The 14,702-nt window shown below is 36.6% G+C and overlaps 1 protein-coding gene across 2 annotated transcripts in view; it reads left to right on the top strand.

The window, feature by feature from the left end:
• poglut1 (protein O-glucosyltransferase 1) overlaps positions 1–10,567 on the top strand; it is a 37,352-nt gene extending 26,785 nt beyond the window's left edge. The window contains exons 6-10 of one of the 2 annotated variants that reach the window (XM_087236326.1): positions 1–96; positions 323–381; positions 483–650; positions 870–926; positions 10,055–10,567. The exon at positions 1–96 is cut by the window's left edge and continues 4 nt beyond it. In XM_087236326.1, coding sequence (XP_087092452.1) covers positions 1–96; positions 323–381; positions 483–650; positions 870–926; positions 10,055–10,211 — 537 coding nt within the window. In that variant the 3' untranslated portion in view covers positions 10,212–10,567. 2 annotated transcript variants of the gene reach the window in all.
• Positions 10,568–14,702: the final 4,135 nt, after the last annotated feature.

The raw sequence follows: 14,702 nt of genomic DNA, 5'->3' as shown, positions 1-14,702 counted from the left end.
AGTTCAGAGAGGGACCCTCTGATCCTTCTCTCAAGAGCAGCGCCTGACCTTGTAGATGCTGAATACACCAAAAACCAGGCCTGGAAGTCTGATAAGGTTTTTTAAAAACCCTTTCTATTATACAGGATATTACTGCATTTAGAAAATAGATAAAGTTATGTAATAGTAGCATGGTTATTTGTTCCAAATTGTGACATATTTACAGCTATTATAAATTATACATTTAGAAGGATAGGCAATTGCACTAATCTAGTATAATCTGTAAACTTTTTTTCTGTATCTTTAATCACATCAACTGTCAACCCAACACCCCCACCCAAAGGACACTCTTGGTAAACCTCCAGCCAAGGAAGTTACTCTGGTAGACCACTGTGAATACAAGTAAAGACCCATCTAATTTCTTTTTTTAGCAGAAGCTGTAACATTAAGTGGATGTCTGTAAACAAACCAGTATTCTTTTAATATATTGTTTACTCTCTCAGATACCTCTTTAACTTCAGAGGTGTTGCTGCTAGCTTCCGTTTAAAGCATCTTTTCCTGTGTGGTTCATTGGTTTTTCATGTTGGGGAAGAGTGGATTGAGTTTTTCTACATTCAGCTCAAGCCCTGGGTTCACTACATCCCTGTCAAGCAAGATTTGTCTGACTTGAGGTACCTTTCAGGCTTAACCCATTGTCATTTTATGTTCATTGTGTTTTCAGTTAGATTATCAAAAGAGGTCAAGATTGCTGTCGGCAGTAAAAAAAAAAAGAAATGTATGAATTACATTTACCAAAAATACCAAAAAACAATTACATTAATTGGGTTGAAAAGTACTGTAAAGACAATAAGTGAATTGCCCATTTATAGTTGTTTTCTCTCTATTGTTAGTGAACTGCTTCAGTTTGTGAAAGAAAATGATGCAGTGGCAGAAGAAATTGCTATAAGGTAACAAGTGTTTTAATTATTATTTTTTTCTTTTAGTGCATAAATAAGTGAGGCATACAAGTTATGCTTTTACATATCAGGAAAGCATAAATGAGTATACCATAGTTTCTCAGTGAATATATACAAACAACCTGCTGCATTTTTACAAAACACTTTATTAAACATTTTTTTTTAATTAAAGCAATTAAAAAGTGTGGTCACTAAAAAATAATACAATTTATCTAAATGAGGTGTTGCAAAAATGATTACACCAATACGCCCTACAACAAATAGAACAAATCCATTATTTTTTTTTTTTTGATTTTCTTGAATTTTTTTTCACTCTCTGCTAGATGTTGGTTCATTATTGTATTGAAAGAGCACTACGTAGCCTGTGGCATGAAGTGATGGTAGCACATTCTCTTTTAGTATTTCAGAGTACATCTCTCATATTGTGAGTTTTTGCCATTTCAGGTTTTAGTTTTTTTTAAAGATTTTTATAGGAGAAAGAAATGCATGAATGAATGAGAATGATTTTTTTAAAATCACACAAGTGGAAATTTACTTACTACAAGAATTCCGTATTTTCTGAGTTCAATGAGCGACCCCTGTAATTTGCATAAATCTGAATGTTTTTTTTAAGAGAGAGAGAGAGAGGAAGGGTCTCACTGAGGTTCATTATCATCAAAGCAAATGACCTGAGGGGTTCCACCTTCAGTGTTCATCACTGTGCACAAGAAGGAGCAGCAATTGCCTCATTCTGGACGTCTTTCAGGGTTGTAATTGTAGACATACAGTACTAGGCTACTGTGTATATAATATAATAATATTGTGTAGTCCTTTATTATGCACGTATGAGGAAACCGCAAAAAATATGCAAGATTATAAAATTGCTTTAAATTCATGCGTGGCTGTGCACACTTTTTATATATATAATCACTCACTCATTTTCTTTTCGGCTTAGTCCCTTTATTAATCTGGGGTCGCCACAGCGGAATGAATCTCCAACTTATCCAGCACATGTTTTTTTATGCAGCGGTTGCCCTTCCAGCCGCAACCCATCTTTGGAAACATCCATACACACTCATACACTACGGACAGTTTAGCCTATCCAATTCACCTGTACTGCATGTCTTTAAACTGTGGGGGAAAAAGGAGCACCCAGAGGAAACCCACTCAAATGCAGGAAGAACATGCAAACTCCACACAGAAACGCCGACTGACCCAGCTGGGGCTTGAACCAGTTACCTTCTTGCTGTCAGGAGACAACACGACCTTGTGCACCACTGTGTCGCCCATCTATGTGTGTGTGTATATATATATATATATATATATATATATATATATATATATATATATATATATATTCATTTATTTTCTTTTAGGCTTAGTCCCTATATTAATCAGGGCTTGCCACAGCGGAGTGAACCGACAACTTATTCAGTAAATGTTTTACACAGTGGATGACCTTCCAGCCACAGCTTAACACTGGCAAACACCCATATACTACAGCTGTACACTACACTTTAGCTTATTCAAATCACCTATACCACATGTCTTTGGACTGTGGGCAGACCGGAGCATTCGGAAAATATGCAAACTCCACACAAATGCCAACTGACCCAGCTGGGGCTCAAACCAGTGACCTTCTTGTTGTGAGGCGATCTTGCTACCCAATGATGTGGCACATTTTTTATATATTTTTTTTTTATATTTCTAAAATGTTTATATATATATATATATATATATAAATATTTTCAATCTGTATTTGAACTGTTTTTAATAAATCTGAATTTTTATAAGCTAACATTTATATGCTAAAAATTAACCCAATTTTTTAACGGCGTATAAATATCCAGATTTATTAAATTACAATTGTCAATAATTCAAATTAACACATTTCATATTCAGATTGTTTTGGCATATCATTATCTCCATAACTTAGTCCCCGTTTACACTAGTGCGTTTTAGTTTTAAAACGGCGTTGTCGAATGAAAACGATCCGCGTCCACACTCGCGTTTTACCCAGCGTTTCTGAACAGCTCTCCGTCCACACCAAAACGCTGAAAACGCACATCACGTGACCACACACACACTCTCGGGCAAGCGCTCCAGCATTCTACCCAGATGAGAGCTCTGCTTGTCGGACTGCTCATCACGCATCTCCCGCTGGATCTAATATCACTATATTTGCTAAACGTGATATTTCATTCATGTTGTTGTCTTTATCTAACGACATATTCCCTGACTTTGGTCATTGGAATCTATTAAGTTACTTGTTCACGGGTAACATGTTTTGGTTAAGTGCAAAGATAAGTTAATGATTAATCCAGGTACATTGACTGATCGCTTGCCTTTATTTCCTACAATGTAAAAACTTATTGTATGTTATACTTTTATAATTGTCGATTATTAAAACTGATATTCAGCAGAAGAGAGGGTGCGTTTCGTATTTTCACTGAAATTGAAAGGAGGCAGTTGTTATCGGCTCCGTTTTGTTATAAATATCCACACAGTGAAGATGATGCTCATATATGCAGCACGGCGCCTCAACATTTCTGCTGTCTGTTAAGTTGCTAATATTAAAATGAAAATAGGCAGTTCCTTAAATCATGTTTACATTTTATTGTTGAGAAAGTGAAACAACGTAGCCAAGGTGATGTGTATGAAGTTATAAAGTACACTGTTCCCTTTGAAGATTTACGCGTGTCCTCGGTATGTTTTCCATATCAAACTGAGAAGGGGGAGACTGCAGCCTTGATCAACCTTGCGAAGTCTTAACTTACAATAAGAGGATGCGAGACTGAACTGTGTGTGTTAGGCTACTTAATATTCAGGAAAAGCCCCAATCAGGCGAACGTTTGCAGCCCCGCCTCCGTTTTCAGATGTCTCCGTCTTTCCCCATCCACACTGAGACGGAGCAGCAGCGTTTTAGAATGAAAACGGCCTCTCCAGCGTTTTCAAAAAGCTCCGTTTTCGGCGCTCGAGAACTCCGGCGTAGTGTGGACGGATGGCGTAACCGTAGCAAAACTTATGCGTTTTCAAACTAAAACGCACTAGTGTAAACAGGGCCTTAGGGTGATTTTACACTTGGTTCAATTGCCTGGACCATACCCAAGTTTGATTGTCCCCCTTGCCACCTTCTCTATTGGTTTGTGTTTACACTGACTTTTTTCCTTCTAACCCTGTTAAGCTTGTGTCCTCGAGCTGCTGTTGTGTGTGTGGCTGTTGCTAAGTGACAGACATGAAAGCAAAGCGCCAAAATGAAAAGATGTATGTACATTACGGTCGTTCTGCTTTTACTGAATCTTTTGGTTTTGGACATACAGAGAGCGTCTCGCGTCTATCTGCAGCAAAAATATAAAAACTGTTCAGAACTTAAAACGATGTCTGCAGAATCTGTTTTTGGTGGAGACAAGCAGACATCACTGTGTTTGCCCTGGCTCAGTCCTGCTTGTACCAATGTACAGTACAAGATACACAGACACGCACACACAAACTAACAAATGAACAATATGAAAATGATAGTTTGTTGTACAGTTGGCGGTTCACTTACATTATTTGGAACAATTGCATATATACAAGAAGTAAACCGGACCAGAGTTTGCGTGAACTGCACCCCAGACCATCTCTTTCAAGCGGACTTGCGTATGGTTCGTGGGTGTGCACACGAGTTCAGAAGACACGTTCACACTAGTTAGATATTGGCTTAGAAATTAGCAACATTTCTTTTTTTTGTTGGTCTTATTAAACAATGTACATTTGAATTTTGTACTGTGTACGCACATTTACAGCTTTCTGATGTATGAAACGCTGCTTCCACGGAATTCCACACATTCTCTTTGTACATCCAACTTAACGTGAATGTTTTAGTATGAATTCAACGCAAGTGTTTTTACATGAGGTCCCTGGTCTTTTAGCTCAACATTGCATAAATCATTAACCTAAATTAGCATTTTAGCATCTCGCTCAAAAAAAAAAGTTTTAATATTTAAAAACGTTACTCTTCTGTAGTTACATTGTTTAATATGACCAACGAAAAAAGAAATGTTGCTATTTTCTAGGTCAATATGGCTAGGAACTATCCTCTCATTCTGGCATAATAATCCGACTTATCGTGAAACTGAGCACGTGCATGAGCGCAAAACCTCTCCCTGCCTTCTCCCCCTAATAAATATGGTAATGACTCTACTTTGGCAAAACCAAATGAAAAGCAATGGCAAAAGCAAGCAAGAAGAGAAACTTCTCAGAATTTTAACTGGAGGTGCTCCAATCGGAGGTAGACCAGAGAAAAACTGAGAAAAACAGAAGAAAAAAATAGAGTAGGAGAGATTAGCTGAGTTTAGCACCGTCAGCTAGTTGAGTGATTCCCGCCCATCACCGTTTGATTGACATAGACAACATAACTAAAGAGAGCGGCATAAGGCAGCATGAGTGTAGCTCGTAAAGCGCATGGCAACATGTTTTGACAAGATTGATCATGAACCCGGTTCGATTCCATGAACTCATTCTTCTTTTTTTTCCCACTACATATTGACTTTGCCTACTCTTCATCACAAGGAATCATTAATAAGTGTGTGTATTATGTTAAGCGCGTTTGAGCATCACATAATATTTGCACATTTATTGAATGGAAATGTCAGATTGTCTGAAATCGTCTTCAGATGGCGCCTTTATAACCATGTACGCAGCGTTGATTAGTGAGGCCCCAGGAGATTGGCTAATATATTCCAAAATGGTAAAATATTTAAACTATATGTGATTTAAAGAGCATCTATGGTGAAAAATCTACTTTTCAAGCTATTTGGACAGACATATATAGTGTATAGACCATAATTTTGGGGTAATGTAAACACACCCAGTCCTTTTTTTTTCAATTGGTGGACCAATTGAAGCGGTTTTCTGACCGACCACAACTTGACGTAGGAGTGCGGTCCCCCCGCCCACCGAATTGACTGACAGCTGCGCGCATTAACATGTCTCGGTAGTCACGTGTATATGTCAACAAGACCAGACGTGCGTAAAGCAACCGGGAATAAAAGGTCTGTTCAGTTCGCTAGGATCAGCAATCATCATTAAATGTGATCAAGAGTAAGTTTCACATGTTTAAATATTTTAAAGGGTAACCTAGGTGCCCTTTAAAAAATGTGCATATTTACTAAAAAGTAAAGTAGCTTTAAAGTACTTTAAAATAAAGTCAAACTCTCAATTAGAGTGAAATGATGAATTATTTCCAAATAGAGTAACTGAAGTTGTCCTGTGAAATTAAATTCATATCGCAACACAAATCACAGAAAAAGTGGAGTGTGTGGTTCGGCCTGCTAAGACATCTACCGCCCACCCTCCCACCAGCCTGCAGAAGATATGTCCCCAGGACGATCCGGAATTTTTGGACCTCTTAGGAAAGATGGCTGAGGTATGTGGCTGGCCACAGCCCAATTGGCTGGTACATATAATCCTGCTGCTATCTGGCGAAGCCCAGATTGCTGCCCAGCAGCTACCAGTCAAGAACCTCCTGGAATACGATGATCTCAAGCGAGCCATTGTCCAGCTGGCTGGCCGCAATCCAGAGGAGCAACCCTACGGGTTCAGCTCGCTCATCGAGAGTTGCTGGCCCTTCATGTTCCCTCAGAAGCTCCTGGATGACTGCCACAGTTGGTTAGTGCCGGATGGTCAGAGCGTTGAGGAGCTCATCGACACCGTAATGCTCGAACAATTCATCTCCTTGTATCGCCATCTTTTGCTGGCAGAACAAACAGGAGGTTCCATGCAAGTAGCGGTTCCCTGCGAGGAGGTTGAGCACCTGGCAGCTGGATTTGAACTGTCCAACGAAAGAGACACGGGCTGGACCTGGAGTTCTTAGGTGCTGAGGAGACTGCTGTCTTCACCCTGTGTTGGGGAGCAATATTTTGTCTCATTTTTAGGCCGTTCGGCAGATGTTTGAATTAAGTTTAGCAGTTTTAGTCATTTTGAACCTTGTTTTAAACAATAGCTATCTGAATTGTAATTTTTAGTGAAGCTGAAAAACCGCCAACAAAACTAAAGCCAATAGATTTCTTTTTACACATCACCCACCTCGGAAGTAGGTTACACACAATTTAAAACACTCCGTTTGTCATTATATTGTAATGTACACAGTTTAGTAATCAATTAATATTATGTAAAAAAATTTATAATTAAAATACCATTAATTTTACCCTCTCATGGTAGGTATGCACAGTGCGTAAGGCTGCAAATGCCACTGCATGAGGATATAGTTCACTATTCGTTAACGGCCGTAGATATACAATTTCATTGTTAAAAGCATAGTGTAAAGGTGGCATTTAGTCCCTATCTCATACATCCTCTAATCCTAGGAACGAATTGGCCCAGTTTTAACAAGCTATTAAGGATTTTGTGTGTAGATGTGTTTTGGGAAAGGAAAAGACGAGAGCTTGCTCAACTGAGGGAATCCCTTCCCGGTACATCACGCGTTGTCAAAGGGAGGGCTAAGCCTCCACCATAGTGAGGATTTTCCTCTGAAGCAGACACAGAACCTAAAAATTCTTACGGCCAGACATTTAGGTCAAGTGGCCACTTTAAAACCTCTTATGGCTTGATTATTTTGACCAGGCACTTATGGTGACGTCAGCAGGTAGTGTGCTGCTTGCCGTAAATGTCAGATGGTAAATCCACAACTAGTAGAGACCCCCTTCAAAAGAATGGGCATGTAATCGGGCCATTAAAATTATCAACAAGAGAGCTCCATTTTGCTCTCGTGGATTATGCCACGCGGTGCTGGATGTCGCAAGAGAGGAGGACGAGCCTTCTGCTTGTAAAAACAAAATTCAATATATACTTGACCTTTGGACAAAATCGATAAAGTGCTTGTACTGCTTTCCTTATCCAGCTCTAAAGGGTCACACAATGAATTGGGGATCTTGATTACGATATGGTCAGACATGAGTGGGAAATGTCAGATTTATCATATGAACCTGCTGAAACAATTGAGAGAGCCAGGGGTGGTGATGCTGGCAACAGTAGTTACAAATGATCATATCTTAAAAAAAAGATTATTTGGGACCAAAGGGCAGTGGTCGTGTTCACCCCTCTGGTCACTGGGGAGATGAATGGCTCCCTAAAATGGGTGGCTTGGTCTGGTTCTGTGTGGAATACAGCAAATTAAATCTCAAAATTTGATGCATATCCAATGCAACAGATTGACTAGTTGCTTGACTGGTTAGGTGCCGCTCGCTTTTTATTCGACATTGAATTTTACAAAAAGATATTGGTAGATCCAAAGAAAATACAACCTTTACTGCACTGTAATTACACCCATTCGTTACACTTCTGTTCATGTTGTTTGGGCCACCAGCCACGTTTTACCATTTAAAGGTGCAGTAGGTGATCTTCCACAATGCTAATAGCTTAGCATAAATCTCAGAATCACAGTCCCTCCCCTGCCGTCTAGAGCCTCGCCTCCTTAAACACGAGCACAGCAAAAGAATCCTCTCTCATGTGTTAAAAGCGACTAGTGCTTGTCCAGCTGCGTGCAAGCCAAACTGACATGCTATTTCAGAGCAAATATTTAGAGTTGCATGGTAAACAATATAGGGAGAGACTAGGCGGAATATCGGTATTTACTTGTGTTTTGTTGTTAAACGAATTAAAATCTACATTATCGATGCTGTAAAAGGTCCCTTATGAAACTGAAAATAGACTTATCAATCTTTCATCAGAAGATTTTAGTAGCTTAACAACACTTCTGTGAAGATATAACCCATTTGTAACAACAACGTCTAACGTTACATCAGCTTTGTGTAAAGCTAAAAAAGTTTTAAAACAGAACATTACCTGTCTACAAGAAAACTTTCACACAAATAACAATAATAAAAATCTAAAATTCGAGCCCTGCACCTTGGGTTGAATTGACACAGAAGGACCCATCTGTAAATTCATGATGCCATTTTTAAAACAAATCTCCCTGACACTTGTGTAACTCATGCAGCCCCACAACCAAGAACACTGGCATTATCTTTTAATATGTTTTACTGTTGCTAGCATGTATTTTAATTGTTTCCCTTACCCTATGGGATACTTTAGGATTTTCAACCCATCAGAACCAAAACTATTAATTTCTTTCACTTCCCTGAATAATGTCTTGCCTTCAACATGAGCCTTTACAAATTCTTTGTGTCCTTTTTTTTTTTAAGATTTTTTTTTCTGTTGATATGTGTGTACTGATTGGTCATTTTCATTGGCTAGTAATTTCAAATTTGATATAATTTTTCAACACCATTCATAGGTGTGTATTCATTTTTGCACTATAATCTTAAATGAGTTTGTTAAAACAAAAACCAAGGCAAAATTGGAACCCATTTAACAATAATGCAGGTATGTTGTGTTCCTATCTTGCTAACACAACACTATCGAGAAATCACACTAAAATATGTCTTTATTGACTTTCTGGTTTTTGTGTGAGGTGCACTTTGTTACATTAATCACTTTTCATGTGTGCAACGCCAGCACTCAAAGGCTACCTAATATTTTTTGTGGTCACTCTCTGTTTTTACAGAGAAAGAAAATATTAACTTTCACGTTTTTCAGGCGCGTGACTGTGTAAGCATTTTAACAGAAATGAAAACATTTAGACACAAAAAAACTTTTATTATTCATCTGTGCCTAGATCTGTATAGATTTTCATTTTATGGCACCCATAAAGTGACAACAGCTTCTTTATTGACAATTAATAATAATTAAGCAGCAAAAGAAAAAAATAAATAACGGTATTAAGAGAACAATATTGGCTTTTAAGTAAATCTAGTGTTTTTTATTGCTGGTGCCACACAGTAAACACAACTGAACTGAACCAATCTGTACTGTGGCTCCAATATTGTGAACTGAACCAAATTATGGCACGAGTGTATCACTGCACCCTTAGTTGTATGTGCATTGTGCTTTGAGATATGGTGTTGTCCATAAAATGGAAGTCAATCGTAAATTGAATTTAAACATTTTTCAAAATCATCTATTTCAAACATTCATGGAGGTTTAGAAAGATATGAGGATTAAGGAATACATGATTATTTTAATTTTTGTCTGAATTTTTTTCAAAGATATTTTTGTGTGGTGATATTTATACTAATTTTTATGACTTTGTTTTTCTTAAGGGGCCGGAACTTTATTCTTGATCATCTCCGAATGGAGGATTTGTATTGTTACTGGGAGATGCTGCTCACTGATTTCAGCAAGCTGCTGACATACAAACCTAAGAGAAAATCAAACTTCAATCAGATCACCCACAGAGCCAGCAGGTCTGAACTATGACCTATGGAAATCATAAAGTATGAAGTTATTCCTCTCCTCCTGCCTTTACCATTGGTCCATATTTTTTTTAACATTAGTTATTTTTAGTATTTTTTTTCTGATGAAAAGAGAATTTAAAGGCAGCCCTTTGTTGTTAATCTAGTACATCCTGCCATTGCTGTGGAGGGACATTTTTAAGTTAGTTAAGCATGTTCTGTAAGCTACCCTACAGTATATCGGTGTACGCAATTAACAATCTAGACTATTTAAATGTCTAAAGTATTGTAGTTAAAATATGCTTGGTATGTTCTCTTTACCAGGCATCAATCCATTTTTTTCTGAAGGAAAATAAAGTTTTCATACAATACTACAATAAACATTACAGTTTCCTTCTGTCTTTTTAAAAAAATTTTTTAACCCAAGTCCCACCCCAACTAACAATAACATCCCAAGGCAGCTTAACACATAATTAGGGTCAAATATAATAATTAAACAGTCTAGAGTCATGCATGTCTTGACGTAACAGTGATGATGGAAGAAATAAATACATTTTTAAAAATTACAAGTAATGGGAAGAAATAAAATTGCAGGACAATCTACATTAAAGACAAAAAGAGATGTATAAATTATTTAACAGCAGGGTAATTATTTCAAATTTAAAAAATATGATAAAATGATTCTGGGCTTCCTTTTGGGTCACAGGCAGTTGCATCCCCAAAATTATAAAACTGCAGCGATTGCAGCTTGTTTGAGACTCAAGACCAAAAAATAGGGGGATAGGGCTGGCAAGATATTGTAGGCGATTTGTACCCAATTATTCCGCTCTTGTCAGCTCGCTGACTAATCTCACTAGAAAGGGAAAACCAGATACCATCCAATGGTTAGATTTACCAACCTTGCTCTCTTCCTCACCCATACTCTAAAAACTTTGTTACATTTTTACATTTTTCCAATATCGTGCAGCCCTAAGCTGTATTCTAATTGACCCACGTTTGTTTTTGAGCACTGAAACTTTGTTCAATTTTACTAGATATTTAAGAAGCCATATTGAGATCTCAATACCTCTAGAAACAGACCAGACCTGGGCTTAAAAATGTAGAAAGGAAGTGCAGGAAATGCATGAAAAGAAAAGTTTGTTTAGAACTAGAGTCTAAAGATATAGTGAGAGACTGTTAATACTTACAAATTTGGTGGGAAAAACTCATCTCATATTTAAAATGTCTGCATTTAAATGTTATGCTTCACGAATAACCAAATATAGCACAATTTACTATTAGACTTACAAAGCTGTGTTAAAATAATGATACAGCTATCTTTCTAAAAGTCATTTTTGCTTCGCTGTAATTTGGCTATAAAAAATTGCTATTTTGATACCTCTCTTAAAAATCTGTGGATTACTCCGTAAATATACATCCATGGCTTTCTTATTCATTTATGTATTACTTTCACACATATAACAATAATAAAAATCTAAAATTTGAGCCCTGCATCTTGGGTTGTATTGACACAGAAGGACCTATTTGTAAATTCATGATGCCATTTTTAAAATAAATCTCCCTGACATATGTGTAACTCATGCAGCCCTACAACCGAGAACATTGGCATTATCAACATGATTTTTTTTTCTGTTGCCACCTGTGTACTGATCATTATTTTTTTCTGATGAAAAGAGAATTTAAAGGCAGCCCTTTGTAGTTAATTTAGTGCATCCTGCCATTGCTGTGGAGGGACATTTTTAAGTTAGTTAAGCATGTTCTGTAAGCTACCCTACAGTATATTGGTCTACGCAATTAACAATCGAGACTATTTAAATGTACTGAAGTATTGTAGTTAAAATATGCTTTATGTTCTTTTTACCAGGCATCAATCTATTTTTTTATTTTGAAGGAAAATAAAGTTTTCATACAATACATTTGCAATTTATTAATACATTTACAGTACATAATTGTTTTTTTTTTAAGTCCCACCCCAAGACATTAACATCCCAAGGCAGCTCAACACAATAATTAGGGTCAAATACAATAATTAAACAGTCTAGAGAATGGCATGTCTTCACGTAACAGTGATGATGGAAGAAATAAATACATTTTTAAAAATTACAAATAACGGGAAGAAAAAAAAACACACCACAATCTACAATAAAGACAAAAAACACAATGAAATGGATAAAAAGAGATGTATAGATTATTTAACAGCAGGAAAATCTTTTAAAATTTTAAAACTATGATAAAATAGGTTCCCAGTATATATATATATATATAACCTGTCCACCGAACCCCTTAGTGTGTAATCTTTTTTCGTTTTAGAAAAGACATCTATTTTCAAAGACAAATCTTCTCACCAGACTGTCAGAGATAGGGGAGGATTTTCAGCATAACAAGAATTTTGGGTAAAACTTTACAATAAGGTTTATTAAGTTAATGCATTTACTAACATAAACTAATCATGAACAACACATGTACAGCATTTATTAATCACAATTGAAGATTTACTAATGCATTATTAACATCCAAGTCCATGCTTGTTAACATTAGTTAATGCACCGTGAGTTTAAATGAACTAACAATAAACTACTGTATTTTCATTACCTAACGTTAACTAATATGAACAAATACAGTAGTATATGTATTATTCATTGTTTGTTTATGTTAGTAAATGCATTAATTAACATTAACTAATGAACCTTATTGTAAAGTGTGACCGAATTTTCTGTGGTTATAAAGATGTACCGTATATGCAATAATGCACCTCTGAGTAGCTGAAAAAGTTATGGTCGTAGTAGTGTCACTCCAAATATACCTATTGAGGAACAGGGCATTAATGTCTTCCCCAGGGCCTCACTGATAGACTTAAAAATTGATGACCAATGATTATTTAAAGTATGGCAAGACCAAAGCATGTGTCAAATCAGCTGTAGAAAATGAACATCTATCACAAGACGCATCTAATCCAGGGTACATTTCTGCCAATCGTGCCTTTTTTACATGGACCCTGTGTAACGCTTTGAATTGTATGAGCCCTAATCTAACATAATAATGATGCATGGACATTTCTGAGTGCCTCCTCCTATAAATTATCTTATAGTTTTACACCCAGTTCATATTTCCATCTAGATTTAATTTTATCCACATTATACTCCTTCAGAGACATGAGTTTGGAATATAATATGGAGATCAATACTTTATTATTAAGATAAAGAGTAAGGTTATTTACAGGGAAGGCAGTGGAAATAAAGGGGAATTGAGGGATCTTCTCCCTAGCAAATTACAGACCAGAAGTCATCGGCATACAGGTCTTTAAAGCATTCCAGTTCAGATGATGTCCACAGTCTAAATGATGAGTCTAGCATAGAAGGTAGGAACAAATGATTTTTGTAAATAGGACACAAAACCTTTACTGATGTAAATTTATAATGACATCGAAACTGATCAGAACTTAAAGATTTTATGAGTAGAAAGTAGTATAAAAGAATAGTAGTGGATAAAACTTGAAAGACCAAAACCACCTTTTGTACATTATGAGTTCTCTGAAAAATAAAATTTACCCTGGAGATCTTGTTTTTCCAAAAATTGGAGGATATAGATTGACTAATAAGATGAAGTTGGTAGGGATTGGGAGGCAGTGGGGCAGTAGGTAGTGCTGTCGTCTCACAGCAAGAATGTCGCTGGTTTGGGCCTTGGCTCATTTTATTTGTCATTTTAACTGAGAGTATTCTTCCAACTAAAGGGGAAGAGTATGCCAGCTCTTTAAATCAGCTTTCATTTCTTTTAGTAGTACTTTGTTTAATTTATACCCTGAAAATGTACCAAACCGGTCCAGCATTTATATAATTAAAGGGCAGCTGGATACGGGGTCACGAAGAGCAAAAGATTTTGACAGATAATGTTCATTATTAGTTCAGTTTAATTTCTTTGTACAATTGTGCTGTTTTTAAAGCTATTTAGAGGGGTTGCATCACGGGTCCCTTGTGTTAACGGAGAAAAGTCAGATATTGAGAGTTCAAGTTGATAGTTGGTTTATAGATGCTTTAGGAGACTGATATTACAATTTAACCCAAGAAATAAAAACAGTACCAAATACAAACTTTTTTAAGACTGAAAATAAACAAGGCCATTCAATTCGAATGCCTTCTCTGCATCCAGGGAAATAATTCCTTCTGGTTGTGGAGAACGAACCGGAGATTGCATTATGTCAGCTAGTCTATTAATATTAGAAAAAAGATTGGAGGTTTTTAATAAATCCTGTTTGATCATCTGAGATTATTGAAGCAAGGGCATATTCTAGAAGGAATGCTAATATGTAATGCTAGGACAATATGATGCACATTGTGTAGAATCCTTACCTTTTTTGAGAAGAAGTAAAATAGATGCTTGTGAAAAACTTGGAAGTAGGGAGCCAGCTTTTAAAGATTCTTTAAATATTTCAAAAAGAATTGGTACAAGTGTTTTTATTTTTATAAAAGTCAATTGGATAGCTGTCAAGGTCGCTGGACTTACCACTCTACATTGCCAT

Source organism: Danio rerio, chromosome 1 (assembly GCF_052040795.2).
Source record: "Danio rerio strain M-AB ecotype USA chromosome 1, GRCz13ab, whole genome shotgun sequence".
Taxonomy (NCBI): Eukaryota; Metazoa; Chordata; class Actinopteri; order Cypriniformes; family Danionidae; genus Danio; species Danio rerio.
Note: the sequence above shows the minus strand (reverse complement) of the source record. Positions and strands in the feature narration are given on the sequence as shown.